Below are 25,211 nucleotides of genomic sequence, written 5' to 3' on the forward strand. Positions count from 1 at the left end.
TCCTAGGACAGCAGTTCTCAACTGGTGTGTTGCGAAGCACCAGCAGGTGTATCGCACACCCGCTGCTCTTCCCCTCCCTTTCACCTCAATGAGACGAACACTGCTGATGTTCCTGCCCGGGCTATCAGCACCTACAAGCCCCGAGGTCAACGGCAGCAGTGCTTTGTGGAAGCCAGCAACAGGAACGCCTTTTCTTCTTCCCGCCCCTGTGGCTCGAAAGAGGAAGTGATGTTTACCAGGCACGTGGGAAGAAGAAAAGACTATGCATGCATGCTGCTGCTCCAGAAGGAGCACAGCGCCATTGCCTTCCCCCAGGTCCCACCTCCCCTACTCTCGCCAGTGCGACACCAGCAAGAAAATATAAAATTATAATAAACAAAACTGCAAAAAAAAAAAAAAGGCTGGGGTGGGGAGAAAAGAATAAAATTACAATCTCAGCTGATTGCTCTGTGCTGCGATCGATCGCAGCACAGAGCAAACAGCTGAGTGTTGCATTTTTAGCACTGTGGGGCTGGGGAGGTCGCTCCTGCTGCAGTTTCCAGCCTGTCAGGACTCTGCTTTTAATAGCAGCATACCAGCTATCTTGTGCTGTAGCTGCTATGTGTGCTGTGGGTGGGGGTGAGTGAGACAGAGAGTGAGTCAGTGTGTGTGTAAGAAAGAGAAATGTGTGAGAACAAGAGACTGCTCAGGAAAGTCAGTGGTGTATGTGAGAGAAAGAGATTGGTCAGGCAGGTGGCTGGTGTGTGTGTGTGTGTGTGTGTGAGCAAGAGAAATTGGTCAGGCAGGTGACTGATGTGTGTGTGTGTGTGTGAGCAAGAGAAATTGGTCAGGCAGGTGACTGGTGTGAGAGAGAGAGAGATTGGTCAGGCAGGTGACTGGTGTGAGAGAGAGAGATTGATCAGGCAGATGATTGGTGTGTCTGTGTGAGAGAAAGGGCGATTGTTCAGGCAGGTAACTGGTGTGTGTGTGTGTGTGTGAGATAGACTAGTCATGGGCCCTAAGGAAGAAGAGCGTGAGGACAGAACTTCAGCAGCCCTTGCTGCTTCTGGTATGTGCTATTGGCCTACAATGGAAAGGAGTATGAGAGTTACTGGAGAGGGTAAGTAACAGTGGCTTTTTAAGTTTATCTTTCTTGATTGACTGCCATTTTAATTATTAGGTATTATGTGATGTATCTGCTGTTAGAAATAGTTTATTGGTGTTTGGAAAATTTTTAATAATTTTGAAAATTTTTAATGATCAGATGTTCCATTTATCAGTTGTTTTGAAACATTTATTATGTTTAAAAACATTTATTATGTTTAAAACATTTATTCTAGTTTTAAATTATTTTATATTTCTCTGGGAATTGATAAATAGAAATGTGGAGACAAAAACTGAACTGGAAACAGCAAGAAGCCAAACTCTGTATGCAGTAAAACAACGCAAAAACAAAAACATTAGCTTTATGGTCACTTTATTCTGTATTTGGTGAGGGTCTGTTTGTGTTCTAGAGATGTGAATCGTGTGCCAGATCGTCTTAACGATCAGATTCGGCTGGGGGGGGGGGGGAAATCTGATCGTTAAGATATGTGAATTGGAATCGTTTCCGATTCCAATTCACATCGCTAATTTGTTTTTTAGGGAGGCCCACGCCGCTAAAAAAAACCAACCCACCCGACCCTTTAAATCGACCCCACCCTCCCGACCCCCCCCCCAAAACCTTTTAAAATTACCTGGTGGTCCAGGGGGGCCTTGGGGAGAGATCCAGGGGGGCCTCGGGGAGAGGAGAGATCCAGGGGGGCCTCGGGGAGAGATTTCCCGTTCCCAGGCATCAGCTGTTCTAAAAAAAAAATGGCGCCGATGCCCCTTTGCCCTTACCATGTGACAGGGTATCCGTGCCATTGGCCGGCCCCTGTCACATGGTAGGAGCACTGGATGGCCGGCGCCATCTTTACTCATCAGCCCCTATTATAGAGTATAGTTATATATATATATATATATATATATATATATATATATATATATATATATATATATCATAGAGGGTTAGAGGGGTCCTGGAGACATGGTGCAGAATTAGGAGGGAGGACCAAAACAGAAGCTTTTTGTGTAGCATCAGAAGGGTAAACAAAAAGGGAGAGGATCCTGGACATACAAATGTTCTTATATCTTTTGGCAAGAAAGGAAGGAGGATCTCACAGGGGGCTGTTGGATCCCTGCATTAACTATAGTATAGGCAATATTGAGTAAGCCAATGAGCCACAAATTAGCCCGGATAACTATATCCAGGTAACTTTAACGGAAGATAATATCTGCTGAATTTTTATTACAGTTATCCAGGTATCTTTATCTGCTCACCAGATTACCCAGTATGGACCTCATACTATGCAACTGTGTACAGATAATGCACTATTAAATCTAACACCAGACCTAATACACAGGCCGATACAGTTAACCCGCAATTGGACGCACATTTTGGACACGCTAGCTTTACCCCTTATTCAGTAAGGAGTAATAGCACGTCCAAAATGCGCGCCCAACCCCCCCGAACCTAATAGCACCCGCAACATGCAAATTAATGTTGATGGCCCTATTAGGTATTCCCACGCGATTCAGTAAGTAAAATGTGCAGCCAAACCGCACATTTTACTTTCAGAAATTAGCGCCTACCCAAAGGTAGGCGCTAATTTCTCCAGGCAAAATTGAGCATCAGCTGTCAAACCCACTGACAGCCGCCGCTCCTGTCCGAAAAGAGGCGCTAGGGACGCGCTAGTGTCCCTAGCTCCTCTTTTTACTGCCGGGCCTAATTTAAATAAATTTATTTACTGTATCGCGCACACAGGAGAGTGGGCGCTCGCCCGCTCTCCCGCGTTTTTTACTGTATCGGCCCGACTGTTAATTAACTACACAGAATACTGATTAGCTGATGACCAATAAAAAATTTTGCATATGAAGATATGAATACATGTATAAAATACAATTAATTGAATCAGTAAGATACTAATTAACTGATAGCAAAGCATTGCTTTGTATAAATGCCATCTTCAAAATCCATGTTTTCAGCAACTTTTTAGCCTGCTTTCGAGATGGCTAGTGTGTATGTATATGTGTGTGTGTGTGTGTGTGTGTGTGTGTGTGTGTGCTTGTTTGTCCCTAGTAACTTTCATATTTAGTGTGCTAATCATACCAGATTTTTAGGACATTTCAGGGGGGCATGAGGACTCTGACATGTGTGGCTTTTTTTTTTTTGACATTTCTGCAGTCTGTGGAAGCAGACGTGTACATCCAGGAATATAAGCTCCCTTTAGTTCTGGGTGGAATTTCTTGTATTATAGAGGCACTTCATGCTTCTAGAAGAATTTAGTATACAGGATCTATACTTTTTTTTTTTTTTGCTGTATTTTGAACCCTCCAGCTTTTTTTTTGGAATGTCATGCTGGACCTTGTTCCCTTTTTTGAAAAAAACAAAGCTTGAATACACCTAGGATTGGCAAATGGTTCCATTTCCTTTCTGGACAGACTGATCCAGTTCTTAATCTATTGCATGCATGGATTTGTAATCCAGCTTTTATTTAAAAAAAAAAAAAACAAACAAACATTTACATTTATTTATTTGTTTCTTATTTGGATGTATTACCTGCCTTCATAAATAAGAAATGTTTCCAAGGCAGGATACAATAAGCACAGAGGCAGCAACCAGTCACAGATTAATAGAAGCTTGACATTAATGTAGGTGTAAAATGACTAGAATTTAAATCAATATTAATGCCTACTGGAGTTTAAAACAAATAAGCTTATAAACATAATAAAGGTAACACAAAATGAAGACACAAGCATCTCAACCAAATACTATCTTGTAGCAGCACTTTCAGGCACTCAAAAATAGTGCACATGCAGGTTATTGCAATTAATTTAGTTCAATACATGTTATCTAAGGTGGAACGTCTGGCATTAAAGGTCTGGAAAAAAGCAGAGCTTTAGCATGCTTCCAGAAATGGGAGAAATCATTCATTTGGCAGAGCTTTCCTGGGAAAGAGTTCCATAAGCCAGGCACAGTTCCCAAGAAAGAGTTTCAGTGGATATCTATTATTCTGATTTCTTTTGTCGCCAGTGTTGCTATGGAGGCACCATGTAAAGATTTTAGTGGTCTGGAAAGCAAAGGTAAGGACAATATATTTCTCAAGTAATTAGACCCATCTCCTCTTAGAGCCTTAAAGATCAATTGAAATCTGTAGGGAACTGGAAGCCAGTATAGTTTGTATAGGACTGGTGTAATATGGTCATGCTGCTTGCATCATTCTGTCAGCCATCCAGTGGAATTTTATATGATCTGGAGTTTTTGGAGGGCTCTATCTATAAGAACCCTTTTCAGAGCATTAGAGTAATACAGTCATGCAGTTATCCTAGCATCTACCACTGTGATTAATTTCTTCTCAATAGAGCTAGGTATTCAGGAGAGATGAAATTTCCTATTTTGTTTCAGATCATTGACATAATGGAATGAGTTAAATTACAATAAAATTACATTGGAAAAAAGTCACTGGTCGATGCTGGGACCATTATTCTGAGACCCGAGCAAAGGCCCAGGACTGAAACATTTTCCAATGACCCCCTCCCAATATTTACTATATATGATGCTGCATTCTGGCCCGGTTCCAATGATAAGGTCTCAGCCTGGACCCATACCTGAAGCCAGAGTTCAGCCTATAACTAGACCCAATGCCAGGGCCAGGCCCAGAGGCTGGGTCCTTTTGCTTGAGTCTGGGTCCAGCTGGATGCCACAGCCCAGCCTGAAGGCTGAGGCCTGATGCGGGGACCTCAGGTGGGACCCAGGCCTGAATCTGGGGCCCGGCTCGAAGGCTGGGTCACAATGCCTAGGCCAGATCCTGGGCCCAGTCCCGATGCCGAGGCTCAGCCAGGACACCAAGTCCCAATGCCTGGGCTTCTGCCTAGGCCCAATAACGCGGCCAGCCCAAAGGCTGGGTTCCAATGCTGGGGCATAGGCTACGACCCGTTCTTGACATCTGGGCCTCAGCCAAGGGTCAGGCCCAGGCCTGAGCCCAGTCCTCAGAGCTCCTCTTCTGTATCTTCTTCGGCTCTTCTTTGCCTATTGATGCCATTCACTAGGGTCTTTGTGCTGGAGTTAATAAACTCCAATGCATCTTCCTAAGTGGATGACACCATTTTGATGTACAGTAGTTCCAGCACAACAACCCACATGGACGGCATCAGTTGGCGAAGAAGAGCCAAATAAAAGAAGATGCAGAAGAGGAGCTCCAGGACCTGGGTTCCGGGCCTAATCCATACCCTGGACCAAGGCCCCAGCATCAGTGCCAGGCCTTGGCAATGGGACCTGGCCTTTGGACCAGGCTGCAGCATTGGGCCCAGGCCCTGACTTAGGCCAAGGCCCCAACATCAGGAAATAGCCTCTAGGACCCAGCCTTTGAGCTGGGTCCAGGCCCTAGCCTAGGCCAAGGCCTAGGTGTCGGGACTCAGCCTACAAGCTGGACAGTGGCATCGGGCCTGGGTCCTGGCCCTTGCCTAGGCTGAGGCTTGGGCATTGGGACCCAACCTATAGACCAGGCTGCAGCATCGGGTCCGGGTCCTGGTCCTGGCCTGGCTTAGGCTGAGGCCCATTGGTCATGTTGAGACCGTCAAGCCTGGACTTTGTGTATGGCCTAGGCTGATGTCACGGTGACTTACTGCATCCTAGGCCTAAGCAAGGCCAAGGCTTTGGGACCAGCTAGCCCCCAACACCTTGGCCCAGGCCCAAGCCTGATGCGGGGGCCTCAGGTGTGACCCAGGCCTGACGCTGGGACCTGGCCTGAAGGCTGGGTCACAATGCCTAGGTCAGATCTTGGGCCCAGTCCTGATGTCAGGGCTCAGCCAAGATACCAAGTCCCAATGCCAGAGCCAGAGCCCAGACCCAGATTCGATGCTGGGGCTTTGCTAGGAAGCCAGGTCCTAACTCTAGGGCCTCGGCCCAAGCCCAAGCTTAAGCCGCAGTAAGTCACTGTGACCTTGGCCTAGACCCCATGCAAAAGCCAGGGCTTAGGCCTCGTCTGCGAATCCCGGGGTTGATTTTATCCTTGGTATTTTTCCAAGTGGGAGGGATGGGTAGGGCAGCAGGGTAGGCCCTGTTTTGCTTTTTTTTTTTCTTGCAATGTTTATTTTATTATTATTTTCTTTTAATAAACAAAATAAACCTTACACAAAACAAACTTCTTGGTGAAAAAGCGCCCCAAAAAAGAAACAAAAAAAGGAAACAAAATGTACCTTCTTCTCCCTACTTCTCAATGAGAGGGCAAAGTTTTTGCTACCTCTCTTTTAAATCTACTATCAATTGGACAGGGGCAAATGGCTTTCTTCCTGTCCTTTCCTACTATTATTACTTAACATTTCTGTAGAGCTACACGACATACATAGGGCCCCATGGAAGGGGTACATGGGGGACTGGTTAGTAAATGGATAATTGTAGGCTCTAGCTGTGCCTGGGTAGGCCCAGTCCCAGGCCCAGGCCCTACACTACATGTTTACTTGGTAGAAGGGAAGTCCAAAGGGACTCCACTAAGTAAACCCAACTAAACAAAGGCCCAGAGACTTTCTTAGGATTGGGAGGAGGGTTGGAGGCCTGTTTTGGTTTCTTTCTTGTTTTGTTGGGGGTTTTTTTTGTTTTTTTTTTTAATGAACTGAATGGAAAAAATAATACAAACCAAAAAAATGAACCCTCCCCAAAATGAAAAATGAATCAAAATAAATGTTCTGTTGTTGCACATATCGAGTCTGAGGTAGAGGTTAAAACGAACTGGTGATGGTATAGAATCTTGGGCAATCCCACATTTCAAGGTCCAGCATAGCAAAGAGCTGTCAATGAAATATACAGATTTTTGTCTCCATGCTATATAATAGAATACAACTAGAATCGGATGAGACTGCTATGATAAAAATTAATTTACAATTTACTTAAAAGTAATTTAACATTTTAGAAATTCAAACTGCTGCCAACAAACAAAAAAGGCAAGAAAAAAGGTTGGCATAAGATGAAGTGACTATTTAAATAAGATATTGCCATTGAATTTTGTTGGGTCAAATGATGTGCATTATTCAAAGCTGGAAGATAAGGAGTTGGCAGCTCCAGTCCTTGAGAGCCACAAACTAGTTGGATTTTCAGGATCCCCTTAATATTTATGCATAAGAGATATTTGCATGCACATTGCCTTATTTGTATGTAATAGGGATGTACATTTGGATAATCTGAATTTGAAGAATGAAATGAATAGGGCCAATTTGTTTCTTTTTAGGGCCTCAAAATGAATTGAGAAGCCCCCCCAAAATAAATGAATCCTATCAGTTTCCTTTGCTAAAAAAAAAAAAAAAAAATCTGTTGGACCTAGCTCCAAGATCGGACCTATGCCTGATCACTACGCTGGGGTCTTGGCCTAGGCCGAGCTCCAATACCAGGGTCTTGGACAAGACCCAAAGCAAAGGCCCAAGTCCCCTGAACATTTTTTCAGGGGCCTGATCCATCAAGGATCTGACACAGCAGCCAGGCCCAGGCTTGATACCAGGGCCCAGGCCGGAGGCCAGATCCTGATGCCTGGCCTCAGCCTAGACCAAGGCCCAGGCATATGCCCAATGCCAGGGCCCAGTCCGGAGGCTGGGACTTGAAAGCTGAGGCCTAATGCCAGGACCTGACCTGGAGGCCGGGACCCAACTCTGGGGCCTCGGCCTAGGCCAGAGCCCAGACCCAGATCCGATGCTGGGTCTTTGCTAGGTAGCTAGGTCCTGACTCCTGGGCCTCGGCCCAAGCCCAGGCTCAATGCCAGGCTAAGCCCAGAGGCCGGGTCCTGCCATCTGGGCCTCAGCCTAGGTCAGGGCCTAAATCAGAGGCACGAGTCATGATGTCTGCACCTCGGCTCAGACTCAGGCCCAACGTCAGGGCCCAGCTGGAGGTTGGATCCCAATCCCAGGCTACTGCCAGAGGTCAGGCCCAGGCCTTGTAGGAGTCTTCGTTCTTTCTTCAAATGATGCTATTCGCTGGGGATGCTTTGGAGGGCTCCATTTTTCTCTATGGCACTGAATTGTACTGCCTGAGCTTGGTGTCAGGCCTGGCCCCAGGCTCTGGCCAAGGCTTAGCTCAGGCATTGGGACCCAGCCTCCATACTTGACCCCAGCATCGGATCTGAGCCTGCGCCAAGGCCGAGGCTATGGCATCCAGTCTAGGTCCCGATGTTGGGGCCAGCCTCTAAGCCAGGGCCTTGCGTAGGGTCTAGGCTGAGGTTGCAGCAACCTACCATGGCCTAGGCCTACACAAGACCGAGGCTTCTGCCTGGGCCTAGGCCTTGCCAGTGGAAGCTGGGGAGGATCCTGACCTGGGCATTTTAACAAATGGGAGAGATGGGTGATGGGGAAGGCAGGCCTCAGGAGGCCCCATTTTTTTTTTCTGTTTTTGAGGGGGGGGAGGGTTCTGTTTTTCATTTCTTTAAAGTAAAGAAACAAAAATAAACATTAAACAATTTGAAGTTCATGGGAACTCCCCCCCGGAAAACAAACTGAACAATGAAATAATGTTTTTATCCCTGCACACTGCTGGCATCTAAATCTATTTCATTCATATTTATTAATATGGCCCATGAGGACTGGAATTACCTATTCCTGTGCTAGGGACTATAGACTACAATTACTACAACAAGCCTTTGTGCTCCTGTGTTTATGATAGGGGTGTGCATTCGGATTGACCGCATTAGTAAAACGCAACTCATATTTTTTTTTTACTTAAAAAATTGATTCGACATAAACGATCGGATTTCCCACATATCGAACATAGATATGTTCGATATGTGGGAAATCGCGATTGTTGAGCCAAAATAAAAATATAAACCCCCTCACCCTCCTTAATCCCCCCCCCGACTTACCACAACTCCCTGGTGATGGAGCGAGGAGTGAGGACGCCATTTCTGCAATCCTTGGCGAGAAGCATGTGACGTCGGCGGCACGTCGAGTGACGCCGGCGTCACGTGATTCCCGGCTCGTTCGCGCCGGACGGCGCGAACGAGCTGGGAATCACGCGAGGGGGTCAGGAGGCCCCCCCAAGCTGGCCAAAAGTTCTTTTTGGGCCGAACGAGCCGTCCGGCGCGAACGAGCCAGGAATCACGTGACGCCGACGTCACGTGATTCCCGGCAAGTTCGCGCCGGACGGCTCGTTCGGCCCAAAAAGAACTTTTGGCCAGCTTGGGGGGGCCTCCTGACCCCCTCGCGTGATTCCCAGCTCGTTCGCTGGGCCGAACGAGCCGTCCGGCGCGAACGAGCCGGGAATCACGTGACGCCGCGTCACTCGACGTGCCACCGACGTCACATGCTTCTCGCCAAGGATTGCAGAAATGACGTCCTCACTCCTCGCTCGATCACCAGGGAGTTGTGGTAAGTCTGGGGGGGGGATTAAGGAGGGTGAGGGGGTTTAAATTTTTTTTTTGCACATATGTACATATACCCAACTCATTGGATTTTTTTTATGTCCATATTGGCCGCAAGTGGGACCCCCTTTCGGACATAAAAAATATGAACATAAAATTTTGCTCTGCACATCCCTAGTTTATGAAGCAAAAAAAAAAACTGGCCATGTAGCCAAATAGATAACAGCCATTCTTTTTTCTGCACAAGTCACCAGTCACAAGCACAAGCTTGGAGATTATCACAGGCTTTAGATAATAATATCCCTTTGGACCTTGAGCAGACAGATGTTTACTGGTATATACTTATAAAATTATTGGCTCACCAAGGACAAGACAGCATTGCTCCAGGGATATACCTTTTCTTTAATGTTTTGGACATGCTTTTCCCATTTTTTAAGTTACATACTACAGAGATGGAAGCTGTTCACAGGACATTTTCATCATATTTAATTAATTCATTAATTAATTTTGCTATTGTTTTATGTTTCATATTTTATATTTCTAGGTTTTGAACCACTGACACATAATTTGCCAAAACATGGTCATGTCAAGTTTGTTAGAGCTCTTTTTTTCAATTTTTTTTGTTTTATGGCAATTTTTATGTTGATTTTTATTTATTAAATAACTTGATTGTCATTATCTATCTTCTTTGAGGGTAACCTTCAAAGAGCTCCACATGGCTCCATATACATGCATATATGGGCTTGCGGAGATCTACTATAAAGATAGATTTTAAAAGCGTTGCTCGTGCAAAAACAGTCACATACGTGTATATGTGGTCCGTGCACGAGCAACGCAAAATTTAAGCAGCTCGGAAGTACGCGTAGGACATGGGCGTTCTGGGATGGGTTCAAGACTTACATATGTAACCCCGAATTTTGCAAAGGCAGATCGTTGGTGAACGTTGGCATGTTACCCGCGTAACTTTACTGCAGGTCCTGATGAGGAGTAAGCCTGGAGATTTTGAGTTTTAAGAACACCGGGGTGGGGGGGGGGGGGGCGAGAGAGAATATGACACTCTATATATCTCTCACTGTAAGAGGGGCACTTTCAAATCAGGATGGTTTTTTTTTGGGGGGGGGGGTGTCAGAATCTGCTATGCTGATGGGAGGAGCAAGCAGATGGGAGCTAGCGATCTGATAGGAATTAACTCCTGGAGTGGGAGGAGTTAACAATCTGTTGTGCTCAGCTCCTGAAGTGGGAGGAGTGAGCAATCTTTTGTAAGTCTGCTGCTGGATACTCCTGATGGGGAAGGAGTCAGCAATCTGTTATGAGTCACCGTGCGGTGTTAGCAATCAGTTAGGGACTAGCTCCCGTGGAAGGAGGAGTGTAGCAATCTGATATGCTCCGTAGGCGGAACTAGCAATCTTGTTATGATATAAACTGCTGAGTTGGCAATCTGTACCAGCGGACTGCTAGAGAGGGTACTCAGCTGGAAAGGAATATAAATAGGTGAATCCTTGGGCCGATGGCAGATGACAGCGCCCCCAGGAGGATATCCTGAGAGGGACCACTGGCTAGGCTTGGGTATGGAGACACAGAGATAGTTCTTTTATTAGACAGGTTAGTAGAAGCACCAGAGGTGGCAGTAGTGATCTGATATGCCCAGCAGGGCTGAAGTCCTTTGATACTGGAACTGCAATCCCAGGGTTGCTGAGCTGTAGAGAGACTATAGATAGTGAGTAGACAGGAAATGCTGTATACATAGCCAGTAGTAGATGACAATCTCACTTAGATTCTTAAAGAAGCTCAGTAGCTGGAAAGAGTTAGGCCCTCAAGGAGCGAGTACCGGTTCCTATCTGTAATCTGAAATAGTAACTCACAAATATCTGTATCTGCGATAGCTTCTAGGCAGTAGAGAATCTTCAGAGTATTCAGGAACATGGGCCCTTGAGGAGCGAGTACCGGTTCCTATCTGCAATCTGAAATAGAGAAAAGAGAGCGAGGCCCCCGAGAAGCGGGTACCTCTGGTAAGTCCAAGGAGGCAGAGTAGCTTGGACGAATTCGTAGCGAGTCCGTATACATGTCCTTGTCCGAGTTCGTGTCCATGTCCTTGCTAACTCAAATCGTAAGCGTAAGTGAAGACCTTTTATGTTGGAAGTGGATAATGTCAGTACAGGGGGACGCCCCTGAGGTTCGCACCCTTGCTGGTACATACTTTGGAGTGAGCGCCCTATGTCATCAGGAACATGGCGGATCCACAGCGTCGAGCCGGTCCGGGGACGCCGAGGAGAAGCAGCATGGAGACGCCATGGCAGCAAGCCGTCCATCAGACCTGGAGGGAGTCACCACAGAGGTAGCGAGGGTGTAGAGCAACCATGAACGCAACAGGGGGGCATCGTACATTGGTCTGCCAAGGGCAAAAGGGTCTGTAGACCCTTGTGACACTGCCCCCCCAAAACCCGCCCTGAGTTGAAAGTGCCCCTCTTACATTGAGAGGTATAGAGTATCAGATTGTCTTTCTCTCACTCCCCCCCCCCCCCCCCCACAGTCACTTGTGCGAGCATTAAAATATGCACATAAAGTCTGCTCACATGTGCGGCAGAGATATTTTAAATGATTTGTACGTATGATATAAAATTAAGCGTATCTCTGCTCGCATGTCAATTTCCATGTTTATGGGCTCACGCGCGTTCCTTTTAAAATTGGCCAGATAGTGTTTTATAACCTGCGTGTATCTTGTCTGCACAGATTATAAAACTTGAATATGTTCTCCCCCAACTTCTACATGAATGTTTCAGTGCATGCAGATATCATCAATGCATTGAAAACGCATATTTTTCTACTTATTTTATAAACATATGTGCGTATATTTTGCACGCTCAAAAATATAACTTATTGATATGAAATCCTGATTTATACCCGGAAGTAGGTACATTTTAAAAAAAATGTGTGTAATTGAAATCACCATTTGCTGATTCCTCCACCAATTCACACAATTCATTTCCATTTCATTGAGACCCTCCCAGTATCTCACCCTGAACTCCCCTCAGTTCATCCAGTCCTCTCACAACAGATGTGTCTGATATCAATTGTGCTAGATAATAAGCAGATGTAAAATTGCACAAATAAGTTGCACAATGTATTCACATGAATCTCTTACAAAACAGAAATTAATGTGCATTCCTCCTGCCCTAGCCCAGGAACCCCCCTACAATACCCCTTTTTTGTGCAGGTAGATGTGTGCACAAAACTGAAAATACACTCATATTTTTAATGTTAAGAAAATCGCATGAACGTGAGTACAAGCCTCTTAAGTGTATATATGCTAATTTTATGCATGTAGTTTCTTTGAAAATTAACTCGTTTGCGTTACTTTTACATTTTTGTTGCCACTACTCCTCTTTCCCACTTCTTTATTGGTGGTTGGCTTTTATCCTTTTATTTGTGCTGGTCAAATTATAGGTCTTATTTCCAAAGTTTTCTTCATAGGCACAGAAGGGGAAAAGTTGTTTTTTCATAAGGGCCCATGTAGGGTAAAGGTAACAACCTTATATTAGTATTGTTAAGGGTGTCTTGGAAAGCATATAAATAAACATATTAATACTAGGGATGTGAATCGTTTTTCAACGATTAAAATTATCGTCCGATAATGTTTATATCGTCTTAAATCGTTATAGAACACGATACAATAGAAATTTTAACGATTTATCGTTAAAAATCGTTAAATCGTGTTAGTGCGCACTAACTCGAGTTAGTGCGCACTAACTCCCCGTTAGTGCGCACTAACTCGATTTAGTGCGCACTAACTGAAAATGATACAAATAAACACTTTCCAGGTCACTGAAGGTCAGTTAGGAATGAATATGTGTTCCTATTGGCTGGCTGCCCTCTTATCTATTGATGTTACCAAGGTTACCACTGAGGTGATGGTTGGGGGGATGGGAAATGGAACTGGAAACTAACGAACACCAACAGAAAATGAAACAAAGTGTTCACACTTCCCAGGTCAGTAAAGGTCACTTAGGAAGGAATATGTATGTATGTATTCCTATTGGCTGGCTGTGCTCTTATCTATTGATGTTACCAAGGCTAATACTGAGGTAATGGTTGGGGGGATGTGAAATGGAAACAGTTGGAAGCTTGACAAAAAAAGTAATGTAATGATCAGCACTCACGTGACTAGAACTTGTTTGTTTATTATTTTTGTTAGCAGGCACCTGAAATGCTAGTGCATGTTGAATTTGCCAATCACTGTGCATTTTAGAAAGGTGGTCCTGGCTGGAACTGTACACAGTTCAAATATATGTAATTGATTGTTGGCAAGTGTATTTTTTAAGTAGCCACACTGGCACAAGTATGTTTACTTTTCCTCCTACTTAACTCACTAGCTCAGCTTTGTAAGAAGGGCTTTTCTGCTTGTGTGTTGTTTTTGTTTGGTGTGAGGAGAGCAGAAACATCAGATCTTTATTCAATCTACTACAGTCATCTCTTACAGTGCCCTATCCCTATTAATACCAGGAGTGTTGTGATCTTCCTGCACACAGTGCCCTAACCCTGATACCAGTCTGAGACAGCTCCCTCCCTGCATTACTAGTGAGAGGCTGGCTTCACAGACAGGGGGGAGCTGCCTGACCCCTCACTCCTGACTTCCCCCATGTCCCAGCTAGTGAATGGTGTGTGGGTGAGGGGGGGAGGAGGATGGTGAAGTCTGAGACAGCTCCCTCCCTGCATTACTAGTGAGAGGCTGGCTTCACAGACAGGGGGGAGCTGCCTGACCCTCACTCCTGACTTCCCCCATGTCCCAGCTAGTGAATGGTGTGTGGGTGAGGGGGGGGGGGGAGGATGGTGAAGTCTGAGACAGCTCCCTCCCTGCATTACTAGTGAGAGGCTGGCTTCACAGACAGGGGTGAGCTGCCTGACCCTCACTCCTGACTTCCCCCATGTCCCAGCTAGTGAATGGTGTGTGGGTGAGGGGGGGGGGAGGATGGTGAAGTCTGAGACAGCTCCCTCCCTGCATTACTAGTGAGAGGCTGGCTTCACAGACAGGGGGGAGCTGCCTGACCCTCACTCCTGACTTCCCCCATGTCCCAGCTAGTGAATGGTGTGTGGGTGAGGGGGGGGGAGGATGGTGAAGTCTGAGACAGCTCCCTCCCTGCATTACTAGTGAGAGGCTGGCTTCACAGACAGGGGGGAGCTGCCTGACCCTCACTCCTCCGGGGTATTGTGATCTTCCTGCACACAGTGCCCTATCCCTGATACAAGGGGTGTTGTGATCTTCCTGCATGCAGTGCCCTATCCCTATTAATACCAGGAGTGTTGTGATCTTCCTGCATGCAGTGCCCTATCCCTATTAATACCAGGAGTGTTGTGATCTTCCTGCATGCAGTGCCCTATCCCTGATACCGGGATGTGTGCAAGAAGATCACAACACCCCCGGTATCAGGAATAGGGCACTGTGTGCAGGAAGATCACAACACCCCCAGTATCAGGAATAGGGCACTGTGTGCAGGAAGATCACAACACCCCTGGTATTAGGGATAGGGCACTGTGTGCAGGAAGATCACAACACTCCTGGTATTAATAGGGATAGGGCACTGTGTGCAGGAAGATCACAATACCCCTGGTATCAGGGTTAGGGCACAAGTTCTAGTCACATTGACTGATCACATTACTTGTTTTGTCAAGCTACCAACTGTTTCCATTTCCCATCCCCCATATACTGTCAGTAGGAAACTTGGTAACATGAATAAATAAGAGGGCAGCCAATAGGAATACATATTCATTCCTAAACTGACCTTAACTGACCTGAAAAGTGTCAAATTGTATCATTTTCAGTTAGTGCGCACTAACTCCCAGTTAGTGCGCACTAACTCCCGTTAGTGCGCACTAACTCGAGTTAGTGCGCACTAATCGGAAAAAAACGATTTTTAACGATTTTTTAACTAAAAAATCGTGCCTAAGACGATTTTTTTGCCCTGCCACACGATTTCTATCGTTAAGACGATATGGAAAACGATTCACATCCCTAATTAATACCACTAGCAAGTGAAACCTTGTTGTTTTTATTCTCCTTCTCCTTCTCTTTTTTTTTTTTTTTTTTTTAAATAACCTGCCAGTTTCTTCCTGCTTCTTTGGACATCCAGTTCATTTGGAAGTGGCCTTCTGTAGGCTATGGTGCCATGAGCCTTTATTTGTGACAAGCTGGGTTTTATCCTTTATTTTATATTCCTTCCTAACTCAGCCTGATCATTCCAGTGATGGCTATTGAGCTGGGTCACAGACTGTAGTTTCCTGATGAAGAAAGTAAATGTAGACCCTAATCTATCACTAGGTGTTGCCATCGAGAAATTGTTTGGTCGTCTGTCCCTCACAGAGGCTATGAATGCTATCTCCACAGCATCCCCTGACATGGATGGCCCAAGGAGCAGAGACCCAGCCTGAGAATTGACGCTAGGTTCTCTGGATCAACTCCATGCTCCTCCTCCTTTTAGCAGTTAGACTACAGTATACTGCATTATTATTTTTATGTAAAATAGAGTGTAAAGTAGCCCATTCCAGCTTAGTTTTCCATGTGGAATTTCTTGTACCGGGGAAGGGGAAGGGAATTCTGGCGTGCTCAAGTTGCTATTTCTCCATTGGAACAGTAAGCAACAAAACAAAAAAATAGAAAGGTAGGAGAAAGGGTTTAGGGGGGAGAGAGGAGAGGGGAAGGGAGGGTAGGGTAGGGGGGTAGTGAACTGGGGAAAGCCGAGATGCGTCACTGCGTGAATTTGCAAAACTTTACCCCCCTTTTGCTCACGGATTACAAAATGCAGTGTGGATGTGCGCGCAGCCCAACGATTTTATAACATGCAAGAGATGGCTGCCGGAGTGGTCACATGTTAATTTTCTCCTCTGTTTGCGTCTCTGCTTTTTTTCTAATTACTGGTTTTCTTGGACAATGCCGCACAAAAGAAAGGGGAAGATCCATGTGTTTCCCTCGGAAGCGGATAATCCCATAAGGCAACGTTTGATATCTGAATATGCGACCTAGACACCAGGAACGAGGACATCAAGCCCCGTTGGAGAGTCAGGGAAAGGAGCTCCATACTCACCTGGGGAGTTAACGTTGACTCCTCCGGACCCCAGAGCACCGCCACAAGCGTCTCCACTGCTGGACATCGCAGTTGCTGAGTCGCCGGTGGATGAGGTCACCGGACGTACTCAGTCAGGAGGCGCTGTCAGCGTCAATGCAGAAGGGGGAGCAACCCCAGCCCATACTGAGACCCTGGAAAGTGGAGTGGAGAGAAGGGGAACCAGTACCTCAGAACCATCAGAGGGAGGCAGGAGTACTGCGGAGAAAGGGGTTTGCTTGACCCCCTTGGGAATTGTGAAACCGGCGGTTGTAACCCTGGACGCCCTTTGGGAACTGGTTGCAGGCATGGCGGTGAACTCCAATGAAAAGGCCAGAAGGCTGGAGGCTGTATTAACAAGAATGGACATATTTGAATGAGACCACCAACAAGAAAAATTGGATCAAGCTAATTCCTTACATAAGGTAACTGAAGTTGTTAAAAAATTACAAGATTTAAGTGTCATTTCTATCAATGAACGAACTTCCTTTTTGAGAAGATTAGAATCTATTGAAAGCTATTTAAGACACTTGAATTTGAGATTCCTCAACTTTCCGAAGGTAATGGGAGAGTAACCTTTACAAACATTTAAGAAATATGCAACAGAGATCCTAAAATTGCCTGTGGAAAAAATTCCAGCAGTAAAGAAAATATTCTTCTTGCCGCAAAGAAGCACCTCCAATATAATATTACCTAATACAGGGATAGATATGTTTAATCTGCCTAATTTCCTTGAAAGTTCAGAAGTTGAAATTATTGAGAGGTCTGCTTTATTTGTTACCTTTTTCTCAGAGTATGATTTAGGATTAATTATGAAGAATTATTTTAAAAACATGAATGTTCAATTCTTAGGTGGTCAGGTTCGTATATTTCCAGATCTAGCTAAAACTACGCAACAGCATAGGAGAAATTTCTAGTAATGCGTCCCGAGGTTTTAGCACTAGGGGCTAGCTATGTTTTACGCTACCCCTGTAAGTGCATTATAAAACTTTCTGGGAACACATACATATTCTTCAGTCCGGAACAACTACGGGCTTTCTTGGAAGCTCGGACGCAGTAGCCTGCAATTATAGGGTGGGAACCATTATAGAAATAACAGGTGTAGAGGCTGCCTTAATGTTATTTTGATTTTTTGATGTTCTTTTTCCTTTTCTCTCCCTATTTTCCTACATAAGTTTAGAGATTTATGATATGTAGATTACCTAAAGATTTTGTGTTATGAGAGTTAAAATGTGAAATGGAATTAATGTAAATCTCTTGGTTTTTCAATGCAAAGATTACTTGGTAATATTATTAAAATTTGGATTAAAAAAAAAATAACATGCACGTGCATGTTGTAAAATCGGTACGTCCATATGCGCGCGCCGGGAAGCATGCACACATGGAGGCATGCACGCACCTATGAAAATCTACCCTAAATAACGCATTTAAGACTTATCTGGCTAAACTTTAACTGGAAAAATTAGAACTTATTCGGATAAATGCTTCTACATAGCCAGACAAGTGCAATATGTATTCCCACATTTTGCAGGGTACATTTGAACATATTTTACAACCTACATATATTTTATATATGCAGTTTATTAAATATAGGAGTAGATTTTTGTACACCCATATATGGGTGCATATGCAGCTGTTTGAAAGTTATCTTTTAAGTTAGCCAGTTAAGTTGCTCCTCCCCGGAATGCCCATATCCCGCCCACCGCTTATCTTGCTATCTACTTAGCTGGATAAGTACTTCTCCGGTTAAGTGGCAACCGCTGAATGGGAATCTGTATTTAGCTGCTGCCACTTAGCCAACTAAGGGGGTCATTTTCCAAAGGTATCGCGCGCGAAAAGGGACTTTTCACGTGCAATATCTAAATTGGGGCGGAGTCCGCACCGGAAGGGGAGGAGTCAGTGGCCTTGGGGCAGACTCCGCAATGACTTTGCTGATGGCAAAAGGTAAGACTCCTTATCGCCGCCAGTATCGCGCCCAATAGCACCACCTTTCACAGTGGCGCTATTGGGTGCGAAAGCCAGCCCCCCGCTCCGCCCATACCGTGCGATCTTAGAAAATCCAAGCCTAAGTCCCTACTTATCCTGCTAAGTAGTGCTGAATATCATTTTGTGACCTTCAATCAGTATTAAATTAAGAGGCCATTGTGGTCCATTACCTTTATATCTTGAATTTTGATCTTGTTTTTAAAAATGTTTTGCTATGGATATCTATAAGGTAACAATTACTTTGAGATAATGAACATTTCTTCATAAAAAGATTACAATATAAACATTTCAAATACATAAAATCTCTGTCCTGATTCAAGATGGGTTACCAATTGACTTCTGTTTTTCAGGACAGGGTCATCCAATCCTGGTTTTACTCCACTGATGCAGGGATTTGTAGTTCTGATTCCCCTAAGGAAGAGGCCAATGTAGTAAGATGCACTTGCAGAGCACATTATTTAACCTGCAGTTGTGTGCACTTATTTTGTTCTCAAACTGATGCAACAAGGAATTTTGAACACAAAAAATTTCCCACAACAATATGCATACAGGTTAGCGCCCTCTCATGCAAATTGTATGCTAATGATGACATTAGCTATTACCCCCTAATAAAGAGAGGTGCGCTGTCTTAACTTGTTCCTTGTCAGAGGCGCAGTAAGGGCCAGATTTTAATACCTACGCACGGGTGTAGATTTGTGCGTGCAACCTGGCGCGCCCAAATCTACGCCTGATTTTATAACATGCACACGCAGCCACGTGCATTTTATAAAATCTGGGGTCGGCGCACACAAGGGGGTACACACTTGTGCACCTTGTGCGCGCCGAGCCCTAGGGGAGCCTCGATGGCTTTCCATGTTCCCTCCGTGGGAATTTTCCTTCCGCCCCCCCACCTTCTCCTCCCTTCCCCTACCTAACCTGTCGCAATGAAAACACCTCAGATGGTCTTCAGGGTGAAGCGTGCTCCCAGCTTTTTGGGCAGCCCCTTTTTTATTGTAAAATCATTACATACGTCACATATTTACTGCTACAATATTTCCACATAAATGTTTATGCTGACCTTTTACTACGTGGGTGCAAGTGGGCAGTAGGTGCAAGCGGTCAGTCTTCAGGCAGGGAGGGGGGAGGTCATTAGCTGGTCATGAGGCAATGGTACTGAGCTATCTAGGTGTGAAAAACCACATAAATGCTAGTAGGTCATAAACTAAGCTGGTGCTGCAAAGCTTTTGCTGCAAAGCTTTTGCCCTAGATATGTTCCTTGCAGACTTCCTGTTAGCTATAGACAGGAAGTATGTTTGCTTGCTAAAACTTGCTGCGGTCGGAGCAAAACAGTTTCTTTATGCTACGAGTAGGTTTTAGACATGGGACAGATGTTGACCTTCTGAGGTGGCGTGCCATCTGTCAGGGAAGCCAAACACCCAACCCCCACACTAACCCACCCCCCAGCCCTACCTAAAACCCCCCCTAACCTTTAGTCCATAAGTTGTGCCTCCCTCCAGCATGGCCTCTGTGCCGGAAACTTCGGTCCAGCCCCTGCCCCGCCCTTTTCACAAAGCCCCGGGACATATGCGCATCCCGGGGCTTGCGCGCATCACCAGGCCTATGCAAAATAGGCTCGGCGTGCGTAACCCCCCTATGCACGTAAATCCAGCTAGATTTATGCGCGTAGGGCTTTTAAAATCTGCCCCTAAAGTTTCAAGGGCTAATGTTAGTTTTTCAGCGGATCTGGAGTTCTAGTGCCCTGACCTGTAGTTGGGATTTTATGTGCAGAAAAAATACAATTTATGCTCATAAACATTGTTTTCTGTACTGAAAGTATTGTTGTGCGCATAAATCACAGGAGCACAAAATTGTGACCCAAATTTCATGTACCTAGGATATATGCACACAAAATGTTAATATTATTGATGCACATAAACCATATTTCTGCATAGAAATCATGTTTTCTGCTCACAAAGGAATAAATTTTGAAATAGCTACAGGCACAAAAACCCTATACTCGCATAATCAGTATTTTACAAGAGTTGAAAGTATGTACATACTTTGTTTCATATGCACATATATATATCCATATTAAAGGGGAGGTCTAGGGGCTTTACAGGGCGGGGCCAATAGTTCCACACATCAAGTGATTTTTAAGAGATTCGTGCACATAAAACAGCAGATGCACGCGCAAGTAGCACTTATTAGCGCTACTGCTATTTTATAAACCTCTCACATATATGCATATTGGTATGCGAATAACTTTGTTCATGTAAAAAAAAAAGGATTGGATTTGTTGTGGGATCAACATTTACATGAATAAATCTCGATTTTATAACCTGAAAATGCAGCACGTGTTGGGCTGTTACCTGCACATCTTTACTTCTATTCATTATCGGATGTAAGTCAGAATAAAACTCTGTATAGCCAAAAACTGACTGGGTGAGGGGTCAGGGTAAACTGGGGTGAGTGCACACTGAAGAACCAGAGGGTCTGGATGACCTCGAGATAGACTGAGCAAACTGGTGGACTAAATGGTAAAACTGATGAATGCCTTCACAAACACATTTTATAAAATGTGCTCACTTGAACGTGTAAAAGCTAAGTCCTAAGGAAAATACACAAATAGGGGCGGATTTTAAAACCCCTGCGCGCGTAAATCCGGAAGGATTTACGCGCGCAGGGCCCTCGCGCACCGGCGCGCCTATTTTGCATAGGCTGCCGGCGCGCGCAGAGCCCCAGGACGCGCGTAAGTCCCGGGGCTTCCTGTTGGAGGCGTGTCGGGGGTGTTCCGGGGGCGTGGCCGCGGCCTCCAGAACAGCCCCCGGGACCGGACCTCGGAGCTGGGCAGCAGGCCGACATGCGCAAAGTTAAGGGGAGGGTTTAGATAGGGCCGGGGGGGTGGGTTAGGTAGGGGAAGGGAGGGGAAGGTGGGGGGAGGGCAAAGGAAAGTTCCCTCCGAGGGAACAGGCAGCGCGCGCTGAGCTCGGCGCACACAGGTTGCACAAATGTGCACCCCCTTGCGCGCGCCGGGCTCGGCGCACGCAGGTTGCACAAATGTGCACCCCCTTGCGCGCGCCGACCCCGGATTTTATAAGATACGCGCGGCTACGCCTGGTGCGCGAACAAAAGTACGCGTTCGCGCAAGTATTTAAAATCTACCCCTTAATGTTTCCTTGTGTATCTGCTTAAAATTAGAAGCACACATATATATGCTAGGCATATTTTATATAATGCACACTCAGTTGCATGGATGAATTATCATGCATGCTCGTTTTAAAGTTACCAGCCTAAATTGCTATTTTAAAAGATGGGTACATTTGCAGAATATATATTAATTGTTTATTGTGTATTATTGGTGGGTGAACTGGAGGGAGTTCAGGCTGAAGAACAAGAAGGGTCTCAGTGATATGGTGTATTAATTGGTAAACTGATTTATTTCAATTACATGCACGTTTAAAATATGCTAACTTAAGCTTGTAAATTTGGTTTATTGTGTGCAAAATATATACCCATATGTTCTTAAAATAGAAAAAGTACACAGGTTCAATACATTGCTTTCAATGTATTGCATTTATTTGAGCATAAGCATACATATGTAGATATGTTTGAGAGTAAAGATTGTGCATGTTTTATAATATGCTCATATGTGATATGCACAGGTTATAAAATACTATTGTTGATCTCTGCACGCCCATATACATGCATTTTTGCTGCCGCATATCGTTAATTGAAAGTTATCCTCCTAGTAATTTTTTTTTACACGTGGTTTTGGGTGAGTGTGCTTTTTTCTTTTTTAACTCTCAATGCATTAGTATACCATTAGTTTACTGCATCAAGAGCCCAACAGTGTTTAGCGGGTGCATTAAGAAATTGTGTGCAGAGTACACAGTTTTAATGCACAGGGTATTACATCAGTATCATAAGTAGGATGTTATGAGGTAAAACCAGGTCTGCATTCATCTGTGCTGAAAAACTGGATCCAGTGAACACCATAATTTTCCAGATGGAAATGTACGTGTAGCTTATAACTGAGAGTGTATAGTCTTTGCCATTGGGCATTACTATATAAGCAAGGACTTTTGTTTTCAGTTTTTATTTTTTTCCCAGGAATGTATTAGTGTTTACTACAAGCACAAAAACTTTATTTACCCAGAAACATAGCAAGTCACCAATTTCTTCAGTTGTTTTGTTCTTGTTGCAGTAAACACTGATAAATCCCCAGGAGACATAAACAAAAAAATTGAAAACGAAGTCCCTATGTATGAGAATTGGGTTGCTTTTTTCTAATTTCCAATAATTATTATTTTGTTCTTGCAGGTATTTTCTTACACTGCTGACAAGGAGATCCGCACAGATGATTTATGCTTGGATGTTTCTAGGCTCAGTGGCCCAGTGATCATGTTAAAATGTCATCACATGAGGGGAAATCAGCTGTGGGAGTACGATTCTGAGGTATATGATGATCTGGAAGTGCACTGTTTCAAAAGCATTAACTGTCATCGCTACCTACATTGCTGTCTGGAGCTATAACTAGGAAGGAACCTGGCGCTCTTCTGTTCATTACAACTGCTAATTGTTTTTTTAGAAATGTAAACACAATTGAACATTGATGGCCAAATTAAATTATTTTTCACTTACATCTAGAAGTCAGGAAGTCGATGAAGTTTATAGCCTGCCTTGCTTTGGTTCCATGCCCATTAATAAACACATATAATGGAAGGCTGACATTCATTATGATCAAATGTATGGTGCTATCCTTTAATGCCTGCAGCTAACATGAAGGGCCAGGAAAAACAAAGATGGCTCCATTTCAGACTGTGGCAGTACTGTAGTTTTCTCATTATCTGACTGTAGAATGTCTTTGAATCAGCTGCAGGAATCTGCATTATTTTAATGGATGGTTATATATTGTACTACAACGTATATGTATTTTATAACTATAATTTTTCTTTTTTTTCTATGCTATCTTGCATGATGCAACCTTCAAAATGTATGTAGTTGGCTAGGCTGAAAAAAGACCAGAGTTCTAAATATTCCAATCTTCTGATTTCCTAAAAGCTCAGTCAAAATTATAACCCAGAGAAAAGCAAAAGAAAAAGAATAATCCTCTCTATGCATCTGTATCTAATTATGAAGCATAATGAGAAGTTATTCTTGGCCCCCAACCTTGGAGATGAGCTTATTTCGCCTGGGGATTTACGCACATGGCCTGGCCTTTGAAAATTGGCCCGGCGCGCATAGGTGATTTAAAATGTGGCCCTAATAGTTTCCACCACATCCTCTGGCAATGAATTCCAGAGCTTAATTATGCGTAGAGTAAAAAAAAATGTTCTTGTATTATTTTTAAATGTATTATCCAGTAACTTCAATGTGTATCCCTTGGTCTTCATACTTTCTGAAAGAATAAACAACTGATTAACGTTTACTCATTACATTCCACTCATTTTATAGACCTTTATTATATCTCCCATCAGACATCTCTTCTGCAAGTTCAAGAGTCCTCACCTCTTCAGCTTGGAGCACACCCTTTATTTTATGTAGCAATTTATTTATTTGATTTGATTTATCACTTGCTTAATCTCATATTACCCTAGGGGGTTGATTTTATGACCCCCGCACGGGCGTCCATGTGCGTATGGTTCCCGGTGCGTGCACATGGACGTGTCAATTTCATAACATGCGTGCGTCGGTGCATGCATATTATAAAATCCAGTTCCCTCGCACACATGCACGCCGGATTGTAGTATTTGCGTCACATGTGTGGGTGGGTGGGCTCTTCTGTGCGTGGGGGGGGGAATTTTGAAATTGCGAGTGGCGATGCAATTTGCCTTTTTTCCAGTTCCCTACACACCTGCCTGGCTTTTCTACCTTTTCCCCTCTCCTCCCTAACCCCTAAACCCTCATTAATATTTCTAAATTTTTTTTGTCTTTTTACTTACATGCTCTAACAAGGAGATGTAAGTTCCACATGCTGGCTGGCTGCCGGCGGGCACTTCCCCAGGACAGGGCCTAATGGCCTTTGCCCCACCCTTTTCTCTCTTCTGCGTATATCAGGATTTATGCATATGCCCGGGCCCGTTGTAAAATGCGTGTGGCGTGTGCGAGTCCCGGCCATGCGCGTAAACCCTGAAATATATGCGCGTGACCCTTTTAAAATTCGGGCTTAAGCAAGGTACAAAAAAAAGTGAGCAACAGCAAGCAATAATAATAACAAACTGAATATTGCCCTCGCATGCAGCTCCAGTACTTTTCAAGGGGATAGAAGATTTTACCCTTTCTAAACCCACAAATATTAGTTTAAACTCTATCTGGGAAGCAATTGCTAGTCTTTCCTCTCAGTTCGAAAAAATATGTAATCTCTCAACAATCTCTTTCTATATCCCTACAAACTTCACAAAAGGATCTGGAAAACTTTAGGCCTCATTTTAAATCCCATGTGGTTTGGAAAACGGGGGGTTCGCGCATGGCTGGGCCTTGCATGCTACGCGTATTTTAGAAGAGGCCCAGACGCGCGTTTAACCCCTGTTACGTGCACAAGAGCCAGGCCTCTTCCAAGGGGCGGTCCTGGGGGTGGGGTGGGGCAGAGCTAGAGGTGGCCGGTAGAGCGGCCATTTGCTGCTGTGCTGGGAGATCGCATGCCAGCAGGCTGCCGGCGCACACAACTTACGCCAGCTCAAGAGGTTCACTGTTTACCCTTTTCCACTGCGAAAATTGACCTTTTCATCCTACTCTCTTTTTCCTGTTTTTCAACCTG

General features: G+C 44.6%; 1 protein-coding gene across 5 annotated transcripts in view; it reads left to right on the forward strand.

The window, feature by feature from the left end:
* The window catches only part of GALNT13 (polypeptide N-acetylgalactosaminyltransferase 13), a 740,598-nt gene that overhangs the window by 637,341 nt on the left and 78,046 nt on the right, over positions 1–25,211 (forward strand). For all 5 annotated transcript variants that reach the window (XM_029605513.1, XM_029605509.1, XM_029605512.1 and 2 more), the window contains one exon: positions 22,775–22,909. In XM_029605513.1, coding sequence (XP_029461373.1) covers positions 22,775–22,909 — 135 coding nt within the window. The remainder of the gene's footprint in view (positions 1–22,774; positions 22,910–25,211) is intronic.

This window comes from Rhinatrema bivittatum, chromosome 6, assembly GCF_901001135.1.
Source record: "Rhinatrema bivittatum chromosome 6, aRhiBiv1.1, whole genome shotgun sequence".
NCBI lineage: Eukaryota > Metazoa > Chordata > Amphibia > Gymnophiona > Rhinatrematidae > Rhinatrema > Rhinatrema bivittatum.